Genomic DNA, 26,997 nt, shown 5'->3' with positions numbered 1-26,997 from the left:
CAGTAACACTGTGTTTAAATATTTAAAAATAAAACAATAATTACTTAATTAAGTGATTCTCTGACGTAGCACGAGATGAAGCATGTGCACCACTAGTGGTACTCGTACCACAGTTTGAGAATCACTGAATTGTATGCACAATTAAGCTAAGTTGCTGAACAGGAAAGGTTAAAAAACAAAAACCTTAGTTTATTGGCAGGTCTAATATCATATCCATCCATCCATTTTCTACCGCTTGTCCCGTTCGGGGTCGCGGGGGGTGCTGAAGCCTATCTCAGCTGCATTCGGGCGGAAGGCGGGGTACACCCTGGACAAGTCGCCACCTCATCACAGGGCTAACACAAATAGACAGACAACATTCACACTCACATTCACACACTAGGGCCAATTTAGTGTTGCCAATCAACTTATCCCCAGGTGCATGTTTTTGGAGGTGGGAGGAAGCCGGAGTACCCGGAGGGAACCCACCGAACAGAAAATATTTGTTCGACATGTTATAATAGACTTTAACTCGATATTTGGCATGGCCACGAATAATCAGCTCTTACCTTAAAACTGATCTTTATTTTGTATTCAACACCCTCCTTTAGAATAAAGGCCTCCTTCTTAAAGGCTTCCAAGTCTCCTGTTGGGAATTAAAAGAACAAAATGAACATGTATCAACATGTCCTTCATATTTCATATATTCATCCTACAGTATGATGTTTCCTTCATCACAGGACCACCATAATTTCAAAAGTACAATCAATCAACATTTTTTTATATAACCCTTGATCACAAGTGCCTCGAAGGGCTTCACAAACCACAATGACATACTCGGATCTGAACCCACCTCCATAGTGTTTTTCATTCTCAGCAGTCCCACAATAGCTCATTCAAAGTGTGTTTGAATCTGACAAAGCGCTTGAATTTAGAACATACTGGTTTAAAAAAAATGCTTTTAGTAAGGCCCCAATAGGACTATAACATGCTTATTCTTCTTTGTTGCTTTGAAAAAATGTGTTGGGTCTTTGTCAAGCTGAAGACCAATCAATGTCAAGCTAAAGACCCATCAGTCACTACGTTTCCATGCATTAAATTAGTCTGATTTCTCAAACAGTTCGCAGTAGAGAGAGTCCATGCACTCTCTCTAATGCGACTATTGGTTATACTCCATATGCCTCTGGGGGGCATGGGCGCTTATTTCATTTTAGTGCAGATAACTGAATTACTTTTCCAGTTGACCAATGATGTCACACTAGCTATCAACCTTTTTAAAGTGATGTTCGCTGTAATATTGGCACGGAATATTACGTCTCTAATGGCTATGCTGATGTTAAATGTCAGACAGCATCAAGGAATGATTTTGCATTGCGCTACGAACATGACGCTACTACCAAGAATATATTGAGGCGGATGCAGGTCTGATGCAAAGTAAGACAGGCAGAAGAGTTTTTTCGAAGGAATTTTTGGACGAAGAATCAAGGAAACAAAACTTTTGAATGTCTCGGAGTTCATTCAAAAGGCTCTGTGGATTGATGGAAGGAGTTTTATATCCGAAGGGCAAGACCGTTGCTATTGTTCTGGACTATCTTGCCACTTGTGCGGTAAGTTAGTCAGTTTGGAGTGCCCAAATGCAGCGTGAAGAGGTTTGTGTATGCTTTATTATTCGCCTTTAATATACCTGCTTCATTATCTTTCATCTCATTCGTATTCCAAATTAATCCAGCATTTTACATTTCTTTAGCTATCTTCGATGCACTTCAAAATGTTCTGTTCTTTTCATTTGTGAAGAAAATAAACAGAATCCAATTGTGTTCATTGCCTCGTCAAACACATTGCCACATTGGTGAGCCTTTAACATGAGCAATGTCAAAAGACAACAGTGAGACCAACGTAGCAGGGCTTGTGCACATTCAGTGTTAATAATGACATTGTGATTTTTGAGACATTTCATATTGCTACAAAAAAAATCTGTGCTACACAAAATGTTCTACGCTACTAATTTTTTTCATTTACTAGCACAGGTGCGGTAAGTGAAAAAGCTAAGCTACAGGCCCGAGTCCAAACGTATCTCTTGTGTGTGACTGCCATCTACTGTCCCACTTATCATTACACCATGTACCAAATAAAATTGCTTCGAGTTCGGTAAGCACAACCAGAATTAATAGGGGTTGTAGGGCGCACTGTCGATTTTTGAGAAAATGAAAGGATTTTAAGTGCGCCCTATAGTCCAAAAAAATATGGTATTTGCTGAAACCGATACTGTTCCGATACGATTTCATCAGGGATGTACATAAGTTTTTATTATTTTGTCGTGTGGAATGTTAGAAAAAGTTTGATTACATGATATTAGTCAAACAAAACAATAGGAGGTGAAAATACACTAACCTATTTACTGGACTTATGCTGTCTAAGTTGAAGTGGGGTGGTAATTGTTTTTTTTTGGGCAAGACATAATGGCCCAAAGTTCATTAAGTTAAGCTCATGACGCAGTGAGTTGAATGACGTGGTAACGTTTGTTCCTGGATATTTTTTTAATACACTTGCCGGTAATATGCAACTACAACTATTTGACACTTGTTTATATTGACAAATGTGCTGTTTTAGACTGCAATATTGTTCAATTAGGGACACTTATAGACATTTATGTCTAGCTTGTGTGCGATTGTGTGCTTAGCTATTGTGTAACTGCCATCTGCTACTAACTCCCCTACAGCCTCCCATGTTTACCTTTTGTAAATTACTTCACTAAAATACAAGAAAAAAACTAATTTGTGTGCTTATTGGAAGACATTTAGATGTTAACTGGCTGTCCATCTTTGCACAAGTAAACATGCCGCAGGACTGCTTATATTGGAGATTTTAGATGTAAGCCGATATAATCTCATACTTGGGCAATATCAGATGTCAAAGTCCTCATTCAAGAACATTTTATATGAAGTACATTTTACAAATTATTTTTTAAAATATTTAATTTGTATGGGTTTACTTCTGTTACATGAATCCCTAAATATTCATAAGAAATGAAGATCAAGACCTGCGTTTGTCAAAAATGATAAATGTTTTAATTTTTCACATAAAACTATAGAATAATTGAGAAGCGTAATATGTGTTATTTAATTGCTGAAAATAATAGTTTTTGTTGTGTCGAGTTTGTGAACTTGATGTCAACTGGAAGAGGGTGACTATCATGAATTGCACACAGCAGCCCTTCTTTTTAGCTGAGAAAGATTGGAGCTTAACCGATGTAGGGATAAGTGGATGCATCGAACTAAAAGTTCAGTGCGGATTCAGATTTGGACAACAGCCCCAGCGAAGTTAACTGCTATATCAATAAACTTTCAAATATACAACCTTATACAACCCCTCAAGAGGCAACCAATCATTTGTATGGCCTGTAGAGCGCAAGCATTCATGTAGATTTGGACCTAGGATGTTTACCAATGGATTTTTGGAGTTCTTCTTTTAAGACTTTTGCATTTTCTGTTGTCTAAAATGATAGTCTAAAACACTAAATAATCCGACAGTCGAGATGCCATCAATCAGGCATGCATTGTCTTTTTCCATCATCATTTCCCATCTGTCATGCTAAATGCACACATTTAAAAGAAGATGCTATTTCTGCATAGATTACTTTGTGGTCAAACTCACCTTGCAAGTCCAGCACCAAAGGATTTGGGGCACTTTCACACATCAGTACCATTTGTGTCACCTGGACATTGGGAGCACTTGGATCTGATGACAGGAACGTAACACATGTCATGTTCACACCAACATTTCTAGGATTACACACTAACAGCACACTATTATGGAATCATATCAGGGTCGTGCTAAACCGCTCAAAACTATGAAATAATTTTAGTCTTCTGAGATATTTCTAGTCTTCTGAGATAATTCTAGCCTTCCACACGAAGGCACTTCCTATTACCTAACTAGACACCTAACAATAATAATAATGGATTATATTTTTGTAGCACCTCTCTCGACACTCAAAACACTTTACAGTGAGACCTATCATTCATTCACTCAATGATGGTGGTAACATACATTTGTAGCCACAGCTGCCCTGGGGCAAACTGATGGAAATATGTCTGCCAATTTGCGCCAAGGGCCTCTACATACTAGCCCGGCACCAGCCGGGGAGGCTGCAAGGTGGGTGAAGTGCGTTGCCCAAGGATACAACGGCAAAGATTCGAAAGGCGGAAACTGGATTTGTACCAGGAGCAACCACTCCACTATCTGAGCCACACCGCCCCGTTGATTTAGGTAATCTTTCCAATTACAGTAGGGACAATACATATCTGATTTTGTAAGTTCAACTATTCGATTTCAATTCAGGAGCTACGATTCCATCATATATTGATTATTCAGGCATCTTTAATTAATATATTGTAGATCAATATTATAATGTATAGTTTAGTGTCCTGGGCATGACGTTAAAGTGCATCCGGCAGTGGAGGCTTCTCTATGGGGTCTTGGGGCACTAGGAGGTTAACCCCTTTACTACTGTTACTCCAGGTGGCCCTTGGCAAAGGCCTAGTTCCTGACTGCCCCCTAGCCAGGGATACGGTGAAGACCTCAACGGCGGAGCAAACGGAAGACGGTAGATTTAAGAAATACCACAACGGCTGCGATGGCGGAAGAAGGCTGCAGCAGAAAAGGGTCCCCAGTTGTCTTGAACTCTATGCCACTGGACCCTGACCCGATTCTGTCAAGGATCGTGTGGTGACTGTCTGTGCACCAGTCTCCCCAAGTTAAACAAAGATTAACGTGGGGAGATGTGCGTGTAATATTAAAAATATTACACGCACAGGCATCCTCCATAAAGGGATACACCCCTACCAGGAGGATCGTCATACTCGTTTGAGTGACCGCCGATGATGACTGTATATTATTGATATGGTGTATTGTATATTATTATTATTATTATATATTATTAATCTATTATATTATAAATATCCTCATTTGGCTACTGCGTCATTTCCAGGTTTTGGATGTTAGTGTGCACAGCATAGATTATATGCAAGACTAGATACCTGGAACTGTAGACGCCTGTTATATGATAAAATAAATACACATCCTTACTTGGCAAGCAGGCATACTTGATTTAATTTTCTTGCCTTGTAAAATCACAAATTGCTTACACTTTGTCGCCATAAACTTGCGCCTCTACCCATTCATATCCAAGGCTGAAAGTATTCCTGGTCAGCGGCTGTACTTAGGGGTATTATTGTCTCTGTTGACTTATTAATCAATTGCTGATTCCCTCTTTTTAACTGGTTACTCTCTGCTGTGACAAAGGTTCCTATTAAACATCAGTTTTAGTGTACAAAGCATTTATTATTTTCTTGTTTCACTACTTAACATTCAAGCTAGCTAAGCGCTTCAGTTAGCATGTTCTCCTCTCCTCCCTCTGTGTGTGTCCGCGCCAGATCAGGGTTTTTGAGTATTTTCCAAACAGTGTTTCGATCAATGACGTAAAATAATAAATACTTTATAATATCAACTTTAAATCATCAGATAGATCAGAAGTTACTAAACAAGTGTGTATGGCCGATCTCAATATTGCACAAGAGTTAAAAGGACAGGACTAATTTAAAAGTGAAAGTAAAGTACCACTGATAGTCACACACACACTAGGTGTGCTGAAATTACTCTCTGCATTAGACCTATCCCCTGGTTCACCCCCTGGGAGGTGAGGGGAGCAGTGAACAGCAGCAGTGGCCGCGCTCAGGAATCATTTTGGTGATTTAACCCCCAATTCCAACCCTTGATGCTGAGTGCCAAGCAGGGAGGTAATCGGTCCCATTTTGATAGTCTTTGGTATGACTCGGCCGGGGTTTGAACTCACGACCTACCGATCTCAGGGCGGACACTCTTACCCAGGGGTGCTCATTACGTCGATCGCGAGCTACCGGTCGATCTCGGAGGGTGTGTCAGTCGATCACCAGCCAGGCATTAAAAAAATAGTCCTAAAAATGAGCGATCATAAATCTTCACTATGACGTCATTTTCGTCACTTGATTGACATTCACGGCACCCGAGGGTCTTCTGAGATGACGCTGGCTGCTGCCAGCTCATTAAAATTACCGACTGGAAGGCGAGAAACACTTTATTTCAACAGACTCTGGCGCCGTACCTGTCGTCAAAACTCCAAAGACCGACTGCACAGTTGCGCTAACAAAATAAGAGTCTCAGAAAGCTGGCGTGCACAAGCTAGCAAGCTACGGAGTTTGCCGACAATGTATTTCTTGTAAAGTGTATACAAAGGAGTACGGAAGCTGGACAAATAAGATGCCAAAAACCAACCACTTTCATGTGGTATTGGACAGAAAGGAGGACTTTTTTCTCCTCCATTCGAAAATGCGGACGTTATCAGCACCACTGTCCAATCAATGCAAGTCATCAGAATCAGGTAATACACCAACTTATATTCTTGTCTTCATGAAAGAAAGGAATCTATATGTGTTAAACATGCTTGTATTATCTTTAAACACCTTTAAGTTGTTAACAATATTAACTATATGTGTTAAACATGCTTGTATTATCATTAAACACCTTTAACTTGTTAACAATATTAACTATATGTGTTAAACATGCTTGCATTATCTTTAAACACCTTTAACTTGTTAACAATATTAACTATATGTATTAAACATACTTGTATTATCATTAAACACCTTTAATTTTTTAACAATATTAACTATATGTGTTAAACATGCTTGCATTATCATTAAACACCTTTAACTTGTTAACAAAAACATATATTTCATAAATAAGTAAATATAAATTATATATATGAATGAGGTAGATCCCCACGACTTGATCAATTGAAAAGTAGCTCGCCTGCAGAAAAAGTGTGAGCACCCCTGCTCTAACCACAATGAACAAATGATCTGGGATCAGGGGGATCAAATACCTTTTTCCCTCAATCAATTACAAATTAATTCATAGGTTTTACCGTTTTCTTTACTTTATCAATTACAAATTAATTAATAGGTTTTACCGTTTTATTTACTTTATCAATCTACCCGTGACCCTAATGAAGATAAGTGTTATAGAAAATGGATGGATGCACTTTTTTTGAATGTTCTGATTTCTTATCTTAAAAAAGTATGTTTTAAACGCTGTTACAAAATACCTACCATAAAAATTATGGATTGTTCATGTGTTTCTAAGTAGGTAAGTAGGAGCTCAAATACCTGTGTATAACAGACAACTTTTCTGACATCAATTATTCAAGGACTACGGTACTTTCTCTCAGCGTCAAAACAGAAACACAACACTACATACCAGTTTCAGAGACTGCAGAGCCGAGGAGGGCTTGCTTGTATTTACGTAGGCTCTCGTCATGCTTATCCAGCTCTTGGATCTCTTGTAAAGTCTTTTGGGCAGGTGGCTTGTAGTTGACAGGCTCTGGCTCTTCGTTTTCGGCGGCTATGGCTGCTAGCTGCTCTGGAGTCAGGTCATCCTCAGCCATGTCTGAAAAAAGGTTAAGTACAAGAGGGGAACACTGACTTAACGTTGATATAGGAAAAAAAAAATGTTAGAAACAATAGAAAACAAAAGGGGTGCATCTTCACAATCAATACTCGCTTACTGGAAAGAAGTTCTCCTGGACAAACTGATAAGCACAATTGTGTCCAGTCCTCCTGTTCTGTAGCTGCTGTGAGCTGATAAATGGCAGAAGCTCCTCTTTCAGTAGGTATTGTGGATGCTGACCTAACTCTGCCTGCTTTGTGACATCAGCTCGACTTCTCTGAAATAACCTCACCAGTGAGTAGGTCACTATGACTATGCGTTAAACGCATTTAGGTGTTGGACTTATATAATGGATCCAGGGATGAGATTTTGATCCCAGAGCTGGGGCACACACCACTAATTACAAACGCACTCTCACAAACATTATTGTAAATAAAAACCTCTGATAATAAATGACAATAAAATCCAGCAAGCTGACGTGACCCGAGCAGAACAAGCTCACAGCATGTTAAAACTTAAAATAATAAACAAACACAAATTCCTGGCCACAACCAGAAGGAATGACAGCATGGATGCCCAATCACACATTAGCAAGAAATGGTAGAGACAATCTATAAACTTGTGGGCCGTCGAAAGACAAAAACAGGATGTCAAAACAGGCTTATACTGGATAACAAAGGTGGAAAAAGTAATATGCGCAAAATAACTTTTTACATCATCATTACCCAGGGGTTGGCAACCCAAAACGTTGAAAAAGCCATATTGGACCAAAAATACAAAAAACAAATGTTAAGTGTTATAATGAAGGCAACACATGATGTAAGTGTCTATATTAGCTATAATAGCTTACTATCAAAATGACTATGTGTCGCAGGCTGAAGCAAATCTTCGTTGACAGAAATTTTGAAATGTAATATTTACTTTACACATTTTTACAATTATAGAAACCATTAGTAAATCAGAGGCTACTCAGAAGGTGAGATAACTCCTGGAAATTACTGGCTTTTAATGGCCAAAAGTATAGATGTGTCTGTCCAAAGGAAACGGCAAGCTAGGTAATGTTTGCTGTGGTCTGGAACAACATGGCAGACAAACAACTATCTCAAATGCAGCCAATATTACATACAGATAATGTGTCATGAGACATCCATCCATCCATCCATTTTTTACCGCTTGTCCCTTTCGGGGTTGCGGGGGGTGCTGGAGCCTATCTCACCTGCATTTACAAAATTAAATTATATACAAAGAGGATGAAAGTAAAGGATATTAAATGAGCTCAAATATACCTACAAATGAGGCATAATAATGCAATATGTACATACAGCTAGCCTAAGTAGCATTTTAACATCGATTAGCTTGCAGTCATGCACTGACCAAATATGCCTGATTAGCACTCCAACAAGTCAATAACAACAAAGCTCACCTTTGTCCATTCACGCACAGCATACAACTTTTGGTGGACAAAATGAGACAAAGAAGGAGTGGAAGATTTAACATGTAAACAAACAGTTACGTCACAGTCCACACTACGGTGAGTTCAAAAACCAACAAAATTAGTAGGACAAAACAATGTTCACCAAATACTCTCATCGGTGTAGCATACACACAAACATATTAAACAGTGGGCTTTCTAACAATTGGGAAGGTTTGTGTCATGTTTGTCCTCAAACAAAAAACATACTAAAACAAAAACAAAAATTCCCCCATCTTTTTCCATTTTCAATCCTTTTTTTAAAAATGCTCCAGGGAGCCACGAGGGCAGCACTAAAGAGCTGCATGCGGCTCGAGAGCCGTGGGTTGCTGACCCCCGTCATAACCCAATCTCAACTTGTATAAACACATTGTTGTCTGAGCTACTAAGATATCCAATTGTGCTCATTGAACCTGATGGTTGTGCTCTCAAACAGAGTGATAGCGCTATAATAGCAATATGTCACAGAGGTGTCTACAACATGAAGTAAACTCGCGTGACTTCACATAAACATGGACATCCAACCCTCATTTTTCCTTCATCATTAAAAAAACACACTCTAAAACATTAACAAATTCAAATGGAAAAAGACTGCCTGTGTTTTAGCTCAATAGTAGTCTGTCGTAAAGGTGATGTGGGTTCGAGCCCTGCCCAGAGCAATACGGTAAAACAACGCAGTCTAGAGAAAGTACACAATCGCTAAACGTAGCTGAGCTGTTTGTGATTGACAGCTATGAACACCAATCATTGCATTCCGTCGTCAAAATCAGGGGGGGGGGCTTTGATTGGGTGGGGACCCTGGGCTTCAGGTGGCTTTGCATATGACGTCACGTCCGCATTGCTTTGTCGCGGTGTAATTCACATTGCGGTCAAAAAGCTTGAGCGTAAAATTAAATCAAGTGAGCGACGCGTTAGTAAATTAAGAGTTTAAGCTGAAACTGACGTTTTGCTGTGCTGTTCCTAGCGTTCAAATCGGTAGATAGGAAAGAGCGACATTTATATATATATATATATATATATATATATATATATATATATATATATATAATACATTAACAATATTTTTTTTACATAAGCTGCAAAAAAAAATATTTAATTTTACTTTAAAAACTGGCAGCTCAGTCAACAGAATTTTACAGTAAATGCAGTGGTTTTTTTACAGCATATAAAAAAAAATTATAAATGGAATGCAATGGAAAAACAATACCACTGTTTCCAGCGGTAAAATTCAAGCAACAGAGCTGCCAATTTTTTTATTATTTTTTTACTGTAAAATCTTGTTTTAATGTTTTTTTGTTCGTTTTTTAATGTTTTAGTGTCTTACTGTATATGGAAAAAAAAATATTTTACGGTAAAAAAACTCAGCGGAATTTAACCATAAAATCTATTGTCAATTTTACAGTCTACAATTTGATTGATAATTTGTTTTGAAATCATAAGTCAAGCAGATCTTTAGGAACAGTGTTTAACTTTATTTTAACAAAAATTATTTTTGGAATACATGATATCATATTTTGATTTTGATAATATTTAATTTTAAAAGATATGCAATCGCATGCAGTACATGATTTTTAATGTCAAAAGGCAAAGAACAAATATATTTAGTAAGAAAAGATTAAGCAATTTATTATCGCATATTATTTCTAGGCTTTCACGGGCCACATAAAATAATGTGGCGGGCCAGATTTGGCCCCCGGGCCTTGAGTTTGACACCTGTGGTCTATGAGAATGAGTGTGGAATGCAGAAACTTTGAGGCATGATGCAGCTGACCTGATGATAAACTAGTTTGAGAAGAATGCTTTTGTTTTATTCATAAGACTACTGTACTTTTCAGTTTTGTAAATGCTGACTATTGTTTGTGAAGTCTTACAGGTTAAATTCAGTTTAAGAATTAATGTCGGGATGGTTGATAAAATGTGGATGAAGGATACTTTAATTATTTTACTTTTGTTTTTTAGTTTCCCCCCTGAGAGATTGCCACCTTATTGTGGTTAAGAGCTACCAGCAGGAGCTTAGTCTTCAGGTTTGAAGGTAGACGCCTGACAAAGTGCAATCCTCTTCTCCAGGTTGGAGTTGGACACATAGGTCCTGATTAACTAAATGTTTGCATGTAGTAAAACACGTGCAAACTTGATAGCAGACGCAAAGCTGACCTACTAAACGTGTGCAAAGTGCATTGCTTCTTTTAAGTGAGCAGAATAAGGCATGCCATCCATTTTGTGTCCCTGTCTTCATTTATATGCAAAATATATGCTGATCATCAAAACGCCCACAATACTGGGGGGGATGCAAATATAATTATGTATCACACGCAATGTGATTCATCAACACTCATCACCGTTTTGCGAGCAATAGTCTGTGTTTTATTTAGTAACTGTGCAAACACACACAGCTGCAGGATCAGTGCTTGTGCTGCACAGACACACGATTGACAGATGAGAATCCTCCGTCATACATGTACGTTTCAACATATTTGGATGGTCAGAAAGCAAAAATATTAAGACACAATGTCTATTCAGCAACATTATTTTGATCAAAACAAATTCAACTGATGCGTCTTGGTGTCCTTTTTTTTTTTAAATAACGGTTTGTTTTTTTTCATAATATATATCATTAAAAAGATTTCTTATTTGAAAACAAACTTCTTGAAGTATGCATCTTTGCGTATCGAGCGGAGTAAGTGCAGACTCTCTCCAATGCACCTTAAGTGGTAAAAAAAAAATTTAAAAATAAAAATGGTGTCAAAATGCACTGCACGTCTGCATCTAAAATACCCATAAAAAGTGGTAGATGTTGCCTGTATGTTTGAAAACATACCAAAAAACTACAGGTGGGAGCATGATAACATGAAGGTGCAGTAAATGAGAGTCTCCCCGCACTGTATACGCAAAATCCTCATTTAAATAAGGCACCCCTTTACAATTGTACAAACAGTCTTAGTCTGCCAAGAACTGGCCCTGATGCTATGTCACATGAATGGTTTTTAAAGGAATAACTTTGTGACGTGAAAAAACAACAAGCAATGTAAAAAAACATGGTGTTTACTTTTTGATGTCAATATAAAACACAAAGCAGTTTGGCTAATGAAGATAAAGTCAAATAAACAAGGTTTGTTCTTTTCCAACACCATGTGGTTCAATGCAATAGTTTGGCCAAAAAAATATACAGGCGTGATAACGCCCACATTTAATAAACAATTTTCGTACCTCAGTGTGTTTATACTTCAGTCTGCGTTTAATTTGATGAGATGACAAAACATTTAGTTAGTATTGATGTTACTTGAACACTGATACAGTTAGCAGTTAAATAAAGGACGAGTGACCATCTCAGCACAAAAACTAAAGACTTTATAAACAAGTTGTGGCAACGTTCCCAACACATCGCCTGCTGCGTGTTTCCTCATGTCATTGACTCTCAGAACTCATGCCGTCTCACGGGCCAAATTGAAGACGCAGGCTGGCCAAATTGAAGACGTAGGCGGGCCAAATTGAAGACGCAGGCGGGCCGCATTTGGCCCGCGGGCTGTAGTTTGGTCACCCTTGAACACGATGAATAAATCTCTAAAGGCTCAACAACATACAGAATGTTGATACCGCTAAATATTGTTGGAACTAAACATTGCTGAACAACATGGAAATCTAAACAATGAGACAAAATATGAACTTCACGTCATTAAAACGACTGACGACAAATATTTGTACCAGGAAATTAACTGCAAAAAACAAACATATCCTTTCTCTCACTGTGTCACGATCACAGCAGCACGGCACTTTTAAATGTAAATTTAAATACCGTACTTACCGATGCACGAATAAATCCAACATTGTTCATGCTTTAATTTGTGAAACCCTCATATGTGAACACATGATGTGTCTCCAATCTTTTCTTTTTTAAATCCTTGTGTCAAAGAAGGGCAGTCGAGGCGAGCAGTGTTACTCTGGTAATGAAGAATGGCTTAAATCTTTCGAAAAAAAAAATTCTTAAGAGTGTATGAATCCACTCCATCCCATTTTAAATAGTTTTAATGTTAGCTTATATATTTGTCTGTAAACATTTCTAAATACGCTTAAATTTGCACTGATACAGGTAAATAAACTGTAGCCTAATGGGACTCTAGGCTACGACCTGTAACTCGGAAGTGCCTGTGGGTCACATGATTGCAACCTAGATAATAATAGTCACCATAATGGTTATTGTCACCAAAACTATCACAATTAATAATATAAAAAATGTAATACAATAAATGAATATATAATATTAATAATATACTTTTTTGGCAGAAGAAACATGTTAAATAATAATAATGTTCTGGCTACTTAAGAGCCCTTTTATTTTTATTAGCTTTTTTTTATGTATATATGTTTATTTTCTACCATTTTGATTTTTTAAAGTTTTAGTGTTTTCTGAATGATTAAGAAAAGAACGTTTGTTTGGTGCATCACTTCCAGTTTATGTGACGTCACTAAGGCTGAAACGACGCGTCGACGTAGTCGACGTCATCGGTTACGTAAATACGTCGACTGCGTTTTTGTGCGTCGGCGCGTCGCATATTTACGTCACACTACTGTCATGGCGGAGCGCAAAGCAGACGATGCGAGCGAGGGGAAAAAAGCACGCCAAAAGTCGTCAAAAGTGTCGGAGTATTTCAATAAACGGCCTAATAATGTTGTTGTATGCACACTGTGTCGAGCGGAAATGGCCTATCATAGCAGCACAACGGCTATGAACGAACATTTGAAAAGAAAACCCCCGACAGCGTTCTTGCCATCACCATCAACAAGTCAATCGTCCGCGTGCGTATACGTTGTCATTATTACACAAAAACATGAATGTGTCATTTGTATCTGCGTTGTAAATTCATAAACTAAAGCACCGTTTGCTCTGAGAGGCGCGTTTGGCGTGCCTGTTCAGTGTTTACAAAGACGCGCTCTTTAACGCTGTGGAGAGGCGGCGGCGGCGAGCGAGCGGCGAGGCGGGGCGCGCCGGGAGCGACGCCGCAAGAGACAGGGGACGACGAGCGAGCGAGGAAGAGGAGCTGAAAAGCGAGGAAAGAAAGAGAAAAGAGTTGGAAGAGAAAAGACTTTGTGTAAAATTAAAAGATTGTAAACCTGGCAAAGCCGTCTGGCGTTCAGTCTGTCGGTCCTGAAAGAACCCCACGGCACAAGACGTGTCACAAACGCTAACGTTAATTAGTTGTGCAAATACCTTTTACAACATTAACAGTTACATATACTATGTACAAACCAACAATTAACTTTCACTTTAATCATACTATCATTGTTGTGTTATTAAGCAAAATAAGCAATACTTTTACTTTTGTTGAAATGTTTACACTGTACACTTTTTTGTATTGAATGTTTAGCTTTATTTTTGCACATTTTAGCAAATAAGCAATACTTTTACTTTTGTTGAAATGTTTACACTTGTTACAGAATATTTCCGTTTTGCACTTTTTTGTATTGGCTGTTTATCTTTATTTTTGCACATTTTAAAGCAAAATAAGCAATACTTTTACTTTTTAAATGCTTATACTATTCCAGAATATTAAGATTTGCACTGGATGTTTACTTTTATATTTGCACATTAAAAAGCAAATAAGCTACTTTTAATTTTGTTAAATGTTAAAAGTTTTAAATGTTTACATTGTTACAGAATATTTTGTCATGTTGTTGTCAATGTTGACTGAGTGGCCATACTTTTTTTTGTAAATAAAAGCCATGCCTTTTGAAAAAACTGGCCTACTTTTTTTTTTTCCTCTTCATTTTAAATTAAAAAAAAAATCGGTAAAAGGAAAAATAATCTATAGATTAATCGAAAAAATAATCTATAGATTAACCGATTAATCGAAAAAAATAATCTATAGATTAATCGATAGAAAAATAATCGTTAGCTGCAGCCCTAGACGTCACACAATTTTACTTCCTGTTGTCAGACTGCTTCGATTATCGATCGATCTGTCTGTCTGTCTTAGAAAGCACAGCCTGTAGGTTTAATGTGCACAATTAAATATCTTAGTTGCTCAGACAGTATGGTGTTTATACAAGTTTAGATAGGGGAATGTTGTTTTTATTTATCATTTATAATGTTGTTTTTAAATGGAGAAAGATGTAAATGTCTCCTGTTTCCATGTTAGCCTGTAAGATAGATAGTGCTTGCTTCTCCAATAAAAGAACACTACAGTGAGTTTATCAGTGTTATCACAGTTTTACGATCATTTTTATTTATAACATTAATACCAACCGTAGTATGTTTTACCACAGTTTAACATTATACCGTTGCATCCCCAGTCATATCATTACATACCTAGTTGTGGCATGATTACTTCAAAAGATCTAATGGAAACGGTTCTATACTATTAACATGTTTCTACTTTATTCAAAATATCGCAAAAGCTGCGTCCAATGACTCATTAATGACGTTTCAATCTGATCGATAATTGGACATTGTATTGCAGAGGTGTGGACTCGAGTCACATGACTTGGACTCGAGTCAGACTCGAGTCATGAATTTGATGACTTTAGACTCGACAAAATGTAAAAAGACTTGCAACTCGACTTAGACTTTAACATCAATGACTTGTGACTTCACTTGGACTTGAGCCTTTTGAATTGACATGACTTGACATGACTTGCTACTTTCCCCAAAACCCAAAGATGAAAAAGTTATTCGGGAGCGCTCCGTATTTTTCATTGTGTACTTGTCTATCAGCGTTGCGTGTGTCAGCTGGTGTGGTCTCAGTACAACAGCCAATCAAATTAGATCTACTTTGTTTTCATCACACAGCATTCATCCAATCAAATTGCAGGACAACCAACGAAGAAGACATGTCCAAACCACACACCAGTGAACAAAAAATGATACCTAAAATAATTTTGTTTGGGTATAAAAATTACGAGGTGGTCAACACAAAACGGTTTGCAGTATGCAACACATGCGGTTCGAAAATTACTGATGGAGAGGCAACAACTTCCAACTTCGTCCGGCATTTGAAGTTGCACAAAGAACGGTAAGTTTTGAATGTAAGATAACGTTTATTGGCTAAGTAACGTGACTTTTATTTGCTGTGTAGTTAAATCAGTGAGGCTGTAAACTCACTGCTAACGTTATAACGTTATTGCAAACATGGGAATCTGTTGCAGTTCACTACCTTATTCATACTTTTTGTTCAGTGATTTTTTTTAAGCAGGGTTACGTTAGTCAATATATCACACGTAACGTTAGACGGCGGTCAGCAGCACCGCGTATTTTAGCCACCTAAAAAAAGACAAAAATAGTAAAATAAAGGTCAGTTAAAATGTATACTATATTATGAATATGTGTACCGTTTTAGCTAGCTTTGTGACATACTGTTGGTTGTTTACCTCAGTGGTCCCCAACCACCGGGCCGCGGCCCGGTACTGGTCCGTGGATCGATTGGTATCGGGCCGCACAAGAAATAATTTTTTTTTTTTTCCTCTTTTTTTAATTAAATCAACATAAAAAACACAAGATACACTTACAAGTAGTGCACCAACCCAAAACAACTCTCTCTCCCCTTTTGTTCTGGGCATTGAACATGAAGACTCTTCCTTCACTGTTCCGAGTGGCCATGAGAGTCTTGGCAGTGCCTGCCTCCAGTGCTCCAGTGGAGCGAGTTTTCAGCCATGGTGGCATCATACTACGCCCCCATCGTGCACAAATGACTGACAGACTCTTGGCTAATTTGGTCTTTTGCAAATGCAATGCAGCATAGGGCCCTGACATATAAAAAGTACAACTTTTTTGTTATGTTCACGTATATGTCATGTTTTTTCAATGTTAACACTTTTGTACAAATAAGTACATTTGCACTTTATTTTTCAATGTGTTTGTTCTGTAAAGGAATGAGTTAATGTTTAAAATGACTGGTTAATAGTGCTATTATAAAGTGCAATGTCAGCACAATTTTCTTTCCTGCAATTTAAAATGCACTTGTTTTAATAAATAAATACAGCGTTTGAAAAGCATACACAATCTGTGTTAATATATTAGTCTGTGGTTAAAAGGACTTGAAAGGACTCGAAACTCAAAATGCAGGACTTAGGACTTGACTTGAGACTTTCCAGTCTTGACTTTGGACTTGACTCGGGGCTTGCCTGTCTTGACTCGGGACTTGACTCGGACTTGAGGGCAAAGACTTGAGACTTACTTGTGACTTGCAAAACAATGACTTGGTCCCACCTCTGTTGTATTGTCTTTCAACGATTGTACAGTATATTTATACTAATTATCAGCCAAATCCACCAGTGTCTGTCTGATTGGTGTACAGTTTATCTGTATGTTAAACTTCTCAAAAATGAAATGCAGTTACCAGTTTGCCAATGTTTTTTGTGGGGGATGAAGTGTCTGACTCTGCCATACGCCAACATCTCATACCTACAATAAAGTAGTATGCCAGGCAAGGAGCTACTTCTGAAATGCCTTTGAAACATGCCATTGACTGCAACAATCAATAAGACACATCAGAAGTGGAGCAGGTCCCAAAAACCAATTTAGCAGAGTTGAAAACCTTTTAGTGCTGCTTGTTCATTGTTTTTCCTCACCCTTGGTGCATACTTTAGGTTTTTCCTTTCATCCTAAAAGCAAACAACTTAGTTTGTTGATTCGTCAATTCCCTAAGGCAGGGTCATGGCTAGTTGTTTCTAAATAAAAACCTTGCACTGAAAAGCAACAATAAATAAGAGCTTGCTGTGTTTATGGAAAAATAATTGACATTCTCATGATCACCATCACCCACGACACAGCACAGGCAATGCAACAGACATTTAAATTGTAGATAATTGCTGGTTTGCAATCACGTGATCTAGAGGTACATCCAGGTTTCAGGTGAGGATCTGGAGTCCCATTAGGCTAAGTAGACGTTAATGCTTGCCTCGACACTTGCAAAGATATAAAGACGAAAAGATTGGAGGCACATCATGTCTTTATATCTGGAAGGGTCCACAAATTAAGTATTAATCCGTGAAAGACAATGTTGGATTAATTTGTGCATCGCATTCATTCAATGGATCGTAACTGGCTTCATCAGTTTGTGCTCAGAAACTTAGATTGGTCAGATCTAGGATAAGTTTAGTTTTTGAAGTTAATTTCCTCCTACAAATATTAGTCTCATCTACATTTCATGTTTGCCGTTGTTTTTATGGTGCAAAGTTCAGATTGTGCCCCTTTATTTAGCTATAAATGTCCCCATTGTTCAGCAATGTTTGCTAGCAATATGAAGATTCAGTATGCTGTTGAGCCTACGAGAGATTTATTTATCTCGTTTATTAATACTATCAGGATTTTTTCTTCACGAAAAGCACAAAAGACGATATAATGTGGTCATCTGTGTCGAATAAAGCACTTGGCTTTCCTGCTGAACAACAAGTAAGCGTTTAGTTTGTTATGAAAAAAGACAACAAAAATACAGTAGATTGGATTAAAAAATACAATATTTAGGACTGAACATGACGTTAGTTTATTTGCACAACCAGGTCTTCGTAGTTATATTAAGCATTGCAACCACCAAAGAACACAAACTAATGCAATCGAGTCTTGTCCTTTCTTTGTTTAGTTCTGCTCTCAAATGAACTTGATTGCATCACAGAAAATTTCTCAAACAAATTAAATGTTCAACATTTTACAAAGTGATTGTACTCCACAAGTTGATGAAAGTTATATTTTTAAGAGCCATTTCCTTTGACACACTTTCGCTTTTTCCGTGATTTTATTACCTTTATGAACGACTGCTTTCAGGACTCTATTAAAAAGGTATTTCCTATCTCTCCATTTGAACGAACAAACACCCAAGAACAGAACAGCAATACGACATTTTCCTGCTCAAACTCCACACTCATTCTCACTTGTTTTAACGCTACGCTCAAGCTGGTTGACCATCTTGGGAAATACGCCGCGAAAAAAGACAAAAACGATGCGACGTCCTAGCCAACCCAGCAATTCCACACTTTTACTTTGTTTTATGCAAAGCATGTTCTCCCCGTGCACGCGGGGGGTTTTTGCTCCGGGTTTCCGGCATCCCACAACGTCCCCAATGTATATTTGTGATGACTGTGCACAAATCAACCTTTCATTGGCATCTATAAAACATCTCAGTATACCTTACAGCAAAACACACTTTAACCTGGCCAACTCAGGCTGCACAATTAATCATCATTGAATCGACATCAAGGTTTAAATTACTGCAATAACCTAACCACAAGAGGCCGAGGTTTTTTTCTCTCTCTCCATCTTCGAATTAGAATTGTTGAGCTTGCGTATCTGGCCTGCTGGCCATTCAATAATGGTTACAGGAAACAGCAAGTTTGTGTGAGCTGCAGACGATACAATCGGTGTGCTAATACCAAACACCACTTTTGTTGAATTACTGTACAATACCTCTGTACAGTATCTGCAAAAAGTTGTTATGGTGACAGTTTAAAATGGCTAAAGGAACTCTCTGCTGACAGCAGTATGCCTGCCATGTTAATATCAAACGGGGCTAAGACAAGCGGCCAAGGATGGCGGGAGCAAATATGGGTGTTGTTTTACAGAGGGCTGGGCGATACATTGAATCATCATACTGCTGTGATTATATGCATCAAGTGTTCATTCAAGGATAAGGCAAAATATGGAGATATATATCGTGTATCGCGATATGGCCTTAAAATATCGCGATATTAAAAGAAGGCCATATCGCCCAGCCCTAGTTTTACACATAAGAAACTATTTTGAAAAGATTATTGCATTTTGTTTTCATGTGTGGCAATTTTAGACAAGAATATGTTGATTGACAGTCTAAAAGTAAGTGCTTCTCACCTGGAAAGTAGAAGGACAAGGACATATTTGACAAGGACACTTTGAGAGCCAATTTAGACCCAGAAATGGCAGGAACGACGCGAAAAGACGCTTGGTTCAACTCCTCTTTTCTTCGCGAGGAATATAAGTAATTCTTCATCTAAACGGGACTATATGAACATCCTATCAGCCGGCATCCTAATGACAACAGACCTTGCGCTGTAAGTGACGTTTTTTATGTTTGTTGGCTCTCATAAAGTCTGCAGTGAGTAGAAATCAGTGGGGGTAAAAAAGTGAACGTCATGATGCCTTTTTTAAATTAATGCGCCGCCTATGCTTAAAATTATCAAAATATGTAAATATTAAATATTATTATAAATGTGCCTGTTACTACATTACACATATACTTACATCATGTACAGTACAGGCCAAAAGTTTGGACACACCTCCTCCTCATTCAATGCGTTTTCTTTATTTGCATGACTATTTACATTGTAGATTGTCACTGAAGCCATCACAACTATGAATGAACACATGTGGAATTAAGTACTTAAAAAAATGTGAAATAACTGAACACACGTTTTATATTCTAGTTTCTTCAAAATAGCCACCCTTTGCTCTGATTACTGCTTTGCACACTCTTGGCATTCTCACGATGAGCTTCAAGCACACCTGTGAAGTGAAAACCATTTCAGGTGACTACCTCTTGAAGCTCATCGAGAGAATGTGAAAAAGTAATCAGAGCAAAGGGTGGCTATTTTGAAGAAACTAGAATATAAAACATGTTTTCCGTTATTTCACCTTTTTTTGTTAAAGGCCTACTGAAATGCGATTTTCTTATTTAAACGGGGATAGCAGGTCCATTCTACATGTCATACTTGATCATTTCGCGATATTGCCATATTTTTGCTGAAAGGATTTAGTAGAGAACATCGACGATAAAGTTCGCAACTTTTGGTCGCTGATGAAAAAGCCTGGCCTGTACCGGAAGTAGCAGACGATATGCGCGTGACGTCACAAGTTGTGGAGCTCCTCACATCCGCACGTTGTTTACAATCATGGCCACCAGCAGCGAGAGCGATTCGGACCGAGAAAGCGACGATTTCCCCATTAATTTGAGCGAGGATGAAAGATTTGTGGATGAGGAAAGTGAGAGTGAAGGACTAGAGGGCAGTGGGAGCGATTCAGATAGGGAAGATGCTGTGAGAGGCGGGTGGGACCTGATATTCAGCTGGGAATGACTAAAACAGTAAATAAACACAAGACATATATATACTCTATTAGCCACAACACAACCAGGCTTATATTTAATATGCCACAAATTAATCCCGCATAACAAACACCTCCCCCCTTCCGTCCATATAACCCGCCAATACAACTCAAACACCTGCACAACATACTCAATCCCACAGCCCAAAGTACCGTTCACCTCTCCAAAGTTCATACAGCACATATATTTCCCCAAAATCCCCAAAGTTACGTACGTGACATGCACATAGCGGCACGCACGTACGGGCAAGCGATCAAATGTTTGGAAGCCGCAGCTGCATGCGTACTCACGGTACCGCGTCTGCGTATCCAACTCAAAGTCCTCCTGGTAAGAGTCTCTGTTGTCCCAGTTCTCCACAGGCCAATGGTAAAGCTTGACTGTCATCTTTCGGGAATGTAAACAATAAAACACCGGCTGTGTTATCCGGCACAACAGTCAGGGGGTGCATTCTACGGCGGGGGTGCGTTATCCGGCACAACACCTGCCGCAATACACCGCTTCCCACCTACAGCTTTCTTCTTTGCTGTCTCCATTGTTCATTGAACAAATTGCAAAAGATTCATCAACACAGATGTCCAGAATACTGTGGAATTTTGCGATGAAAACAGACGACTTAATAGCTGGCCACCATGCTGTCCCAAAATGTCCTCTACAATCCGTGACGTCACGCGCAGGCGTCATCATATCGAGACGTTTTTAGCAGGATATTTCGCGCGAAATTTAAAATTGCACTTTAGTAAGATAACCCAGCCGTATTGGCATATGTTGCAATGTTAAGATTTCATCATTGATATATAAACTATCAGACTGCATGGTCGGTAGTAGTGGGTTTCAGTAGGCCTTTAAGTACATAACTCCACATGTGTTCATTCATAGTTTTGATGCCTTCAGTGACAATCTACAATATTGATAGTCATGAAAATAAAGAAAACGCAATGAATGAGAATGTGTGTCCAAACTTTTGGCCTGTACTGTATATAAAACCTTAATGCAGGTGTATGGATGTTTTTAAGCGCTTCAAAGGCAGAAAAAGTGGACTTTTGATTGCATTTATTTAATATTTAGAATGCATTCAAAAAATAGATCCGTCATCCTGTGTTTTATAATGATTGTGAAAGGTAGGCAATATAAGAACTTTACACTATTTTATATTAGAAATGGCAACAGCGGAAGATGAATGCCACATAAAAAGAAGGTAGAGAAAAACAAGAAGCTTATCTACTACGGTGTCGGTACGGACTACAATGGCGGACTCACGCAAATGTTCAGTACTTATGCAGATCCCAAATACAGATCAGCAGGTACCAGAAGGTAAGAAAAGTTGGTTCTGCATAATATTGCGAAACAAAACGCCAGATAATGTCTGCTAATAGGTGCCATTTTGCGGTCCTTATCCACATACCATAATAATACTGGTATGTTTAATGCACCAACAATCCATCAAGCGGTGCGACTTCATAGCTTACCGAAGTCGTACTCAAAACATTTTGACAGATTTTTGAGCGCCGTGTGTAATGTTCTATATTCTCAATGGAACATTTAAAGTTTCGGTGTTGTTTACTGGCACATCTCTTATGTGTGACTGCCATCTACTGGTCACACATATCATTACACCATGTACCAAATATAATAGCTTTAAGGTGGGTCAGCACAACCAGCATTATGCCGTACATTAGGCGCACCGGGCTATAAGGCGCACTGTCCATTTTTGAGAAAATGAAAGGATTTTACGTGCGCCTTATAGTCCAGAAAATACGGTAAGCCTAAAGATTGAACATTCAGTCATCATCTATCTCAACCACAATGTCTCAAAATGTTGAAGTGACTGATATGTTGGAACTGAGCAAAAATTATAGACAAATCAACAACGAAACTAACAAGGGTTAATCAGTTCTTTCTTCTTGACTGAAAGAGAAAATATCCTCAAACCTCTTGGAGGGCGCCTATATTTTGGCCTGCCGAAACTAGCAGCCATCAGTGGAATGTCTGCAAGCTGCAAGGAAAATACTCAACTCCAGAAGGTGTGCGCTGCATAAACATGTCCGAGCACAAACCAACCACACATTCCAAACTGCTCTCATTCCCATCCTACAATTCAAACACCATACCGCCATTGACAACAACACAGCATCTGACAATGTATGACTCATTCATTTACACTCTTCTCCACAATTTGTTCTGACTGATAGTGTCAGACAAAAAAAAAAAAGAAGAGTGTAGCAGTTTTATACAAAAAAAAATGCACCTAACTGTGTTACAATAACAGCTAAGATGGTGGAGGGGGCTTAATACAGTGTGAATGCATTATGTAACTTCAGGCAAAAAAAAAAATCTACTTGCCTCAAAGGGAAAGGTAGCTTGGAATAGACCACAATCCAAGTGCATGAGGAGGCTCCAGACAGCCTGGCTTTTGCAATGTTTAGCAGCAGCAATGCAGTTTTAGAGTGTAATTGCAGAAATACAAATGCTAAGGAAATTAATCAAACATCATTACTATGGAGGTATGAATGTGTTATGTAAGGTTAACTTAAAATTAATTGGTAGAATTCAGTGTGCTTATAAATGTGAATCTTTAATGATACTACGGTGGACAGATTTAATTTGGAAAAAAATATAAAGCTGTCAAGCTATATCGCTAACACGATTCATTCCAGACAGAGAAGACACGACAACAACCTCATGTAATTGAATGGAATTCAACTCGAGTATTAATTGTATCGCAACATTTGAACTTTTTTTCTTCTTAAAGCATCGCCGACAGGGTGGGGCTGATGAGGGGGGCAAGTGGCTGCTAGCTAGTGCGGACAAGGCACGCTAAACAAAGATACCGACAACATTAAAATAACAGCCTCGGCGAGTTGTGCCCGGTACTAACTTTCGACAAACAGAACTGTTCATTCTTCGAAGAAAAGATGTGGACGAACCTTTGACTTAAATGCAGCGGCGCTTCCAGGTGCCTGTCGGTAAGTGCGTCGGTTGTTGTGTGCTGCTGTGCAAGTATGGCGAAGAAACGGGACGGCGCCGCCCGCGCAGCATTTCCGGGAATATAACTACGGCTAGCCGAAAGGACCACTCCCAAACTATTTCCCTTTTTAACAATATCAAGTAGTGTATTATATTGATTGAGCATGATTAACACTCCATAACCATCATTTATTTATGAATTATGCAACCTTTGACATATTTTGTTGTTATGCTTTATTTTATGTTCTATTTATTGTCATACATTCTATCTCCAGTTTTTAAACAGATTCTTAATTGAACAACTTATAACGTGTCAATTTATTACCTCCTATTTTCTTATTAGGGACCGCAATGTGCCTTTGGGACAGAGGACCCTATTGTAATTGTAAGGTTTTATTATTATTATTCCGCCGCCTCTTTGAGGTGTAATTTGACCCCCTTAACATGCTTCATATTTGACACACACATCAGGACTGGCGAAAATTGCCATCTAATAAAAAAAAAACCAACCCAAAACTCAAAATTGCGCTCTAGCACCCCCTAGGAAAAAACACAGACAAAACTGCTTGTAACTTCTGTTAGGAATGTCGTAGACACCATCCATCCATCCATCTTCTTCCGCTTATCCGAGGTTGGGTCGCGGGGGCAGCAGCCTAAGCAGGGAAGCCCAGACTTTCCTCTCCCCAGCCACTACGTCCAGCTCCTCCCGGGGGATCCCGAGGCGTTCCCAGGCCAGCCGGGAGACATAGTCTTCCCAACGTGTCCTGGGTCTTCCCCGTGGCCTCCTACCGGTTGGACGTGCCCTAAACACCTCCCGAGGGAGGCGTTCGGGTGGCATCCTGACCAGATGCCCGAACCACCTCATCTGGCTCCTCTCGATGTGGAGGAGCAGTGGCTTTACTTTGAGCTCCCCCCGGATGGCAGAGCTTCTCACCCTATCTCTAAGGGAGAGCCCCGCCACCCGGCGGAGGAAACTCATTTCGGCCGCCTGTACCCGTGATCTTGTCCTTTCGGTCACAACCCAAAGTTCATGGCCATAGGTAAGGATGGGAACGTAGATCGACCGGTAAATTGAGAGCTTTGCCTTCCGGCTCAGCTCCTTCTTCACCACAACGGATCGATACAGCGTCCGCATTACTGAAGATGCCGCACCGATCCGCCTGCCGATCTCACGATCCACTTTTTCCTCACTCGTGAACAAGACTCCTAGGTACTTGAACTCCTCCACTTGGGGCAGGGTCTCCTCCCCAACCCGGAGATGGCACTCCACCCTTTTCCGGGCGAGAACCATGGACTCGCACTTGGAGGTGCTGATTCTCATCCCAGTCGCTTCACACTCGGCTGCGAACCGATCCAGAGACATGAAACAAAAACCTCCATGTAGGTCTGACTTAAACCTAGATTTCATACACTGAAATCCTTCAGCAAAAATCAACAGGAAGTTGGCAATTCCCCCTTCAAAACAAAAAGTTAGTAAAAACAGTCACTTTTGCCTCTTTGAGCTGTAATTTTACCCCCTTAACATGCTTCAAAACTCACCAAACTGGACACACACATCAGGACTGGCAAAAATTGCTATCTAATAAAAAAAAATTAAAAAAAATTGCGCTCTAGCGCCCCCTAGGAAGAAAACACAGACACAACTGCTCCTAGGAAGAAAACTCAGACAAAACTGCCTGTAACTTCCAGTACGAATAGACATTCGACATGAAAAACCTCTATGTAGGTCTCACTTAGACCTACATTTCATATATTGACAACCCCCAGCAAAAATCAACAGGATGTTTGCAATTTCCCCTTCAAAACAAAAGTTTTGTAAAAACCGGTCACCTTTTTTCAAACATTATCTCCTCTGAGCGCGTTTGTCGTGTCGGCTTCAAACTAGCACAGGAGAGAGATTGAACCCTTCTGATTAAATGTTGACCAAAGAGTTTTGATTACGGCTCCGGTTTGGATTTTATGTGCCGTCAAAGTCGGTCCCGTCCATCGCTGCTTGCAGCTTTAATTTTGAATTGTATTTATTCACTTTTTTTCATCAATTCATATCTATTACTTTCAATTGCCTTACGACAAAGGGTGACACTTAAATACAGGAAGTAAGTAACCGGTGCCAATTAGTTATGACCATGCATTTTTAAAAGGTTTTATTATATGTATATATTTTTGATAAATTTAACTATAGGCTTATTTGATCAATTAAAATCATTTTAGCAATCATGCCAAATACAATTTTGTTACTAATGGTTCTATTATAGAATGTGCACATCATACTCCAATGCTCTCCAGATCTTATCTAGTACAGTGGTTCTTAACCTTGTTGGAGGTAACGAACCCCACCAGTTTCATATGTGCCTTCACCGAACCCTTCTTTAGTGAAAAATTGAATGTTTTTTTGTTTCAAATTCAAGACAAAGTTATGTTTTTTTTACTGGCGCACAAAATGAACCGTGCATGAACATCACCTTGTTCAAAGAACAACACAAACGCAGTGCATGAACTCACAACAAATTACACACCTGCAAATCAGAGGGAAAATTGTTAGGGGGTATCCATAATACGCCGATAGGGAGAAGTTTTTATTTAAACGATGAGTTGGGTGTGTCTTGAGCTCAGCGGCGGAGGCTCCGCCGAACCCCCGAGGCCGACTTACCAAACCCCTAGGGTGCGATCGAACCCAGGTTAAGAACCACTAATCTAGTACTATATTATATTTTAGACGACTATGGTTGGATACCAACATGTTTAGTTGTGACCTCCTGGGCTGGGTCATGACTCATGACTGCCTTGAACACTGTCGGTAGAGCAGTGACATCACGCAGGTTCAATATAATCCTATATAACCTTTGCGCAACTAAATACTTTCTGAATCAGTTTCTCGTGACCTGTATACAACATTGTGTATAGTGGAAATAAGAGTGGGGGAACATTCAAGAAACAAGACTGTAGACCTGCACAATACTGGCATGGGCTCCCGTGCGTGGCTTATTATTACCCATGTAATACACAATGTATAAGCCACCGAAATACAAAAGCATT

At 39.0% G+C, this 26,997-nt stretch overlaps 1 protein-coding gene across 1 annotated transcript in view; it reads right to left on the bottom strand.

Annotated features, from left to right (window-relative positions):
* LOC133617240 (rho GDP-dissociation inhibitor 1-like) overlaps nt 1–24,065 on the bottom strand; it is a 45,246-nt gene extending 21,181 nt beyond the window's left edge. The window contains exons 1-4 of the mRNA XM_061977107.2: nt 23,922–24,065; nt 7,276–7,464; nt 3,634–3,717; nt 549–625 (exon numbers count right to left, since the gene is read on the bottom strand). Of these exons, the coding sequence (XP_061833091.1) occupies nt 549–625; nt 3,634–3,717; nt 7,276–7,462 (348 nt within the window). The 5' untranslated portion in view covers nt 7,463–7,464; nt 23,922–24,065. The remainder of the gene's footprint in view (nt 1–548; nt 626–3,633; nt 3,718–7,275; nt 7,465–23,921) is intronic.
* Nucleotides 24,066–26,997: the final 2,932 nt, after the last annotated feature.

The sequence above is a fragment of the Nerophis lumbriciformis genome, linkage group LG16, assembly GCF_033978685.3.
Source record: "Nerophis lumbriciformis linkage group LG16, RoL_Nlum_v2.1, whole genome shotgun sequence".
Lineage (NCBI taxonomy): Eukaryota > Metazoa > Chordata > Actinopteri > Syngnathiformes > Syngnathidae > Nerophis > Nerophis lumbriciformis.
The sequence above is the reverse complement of the archived record's forward strand: the minus strand, read 5'-3'. Positions and strand labels throughout refer to the sequence as shown.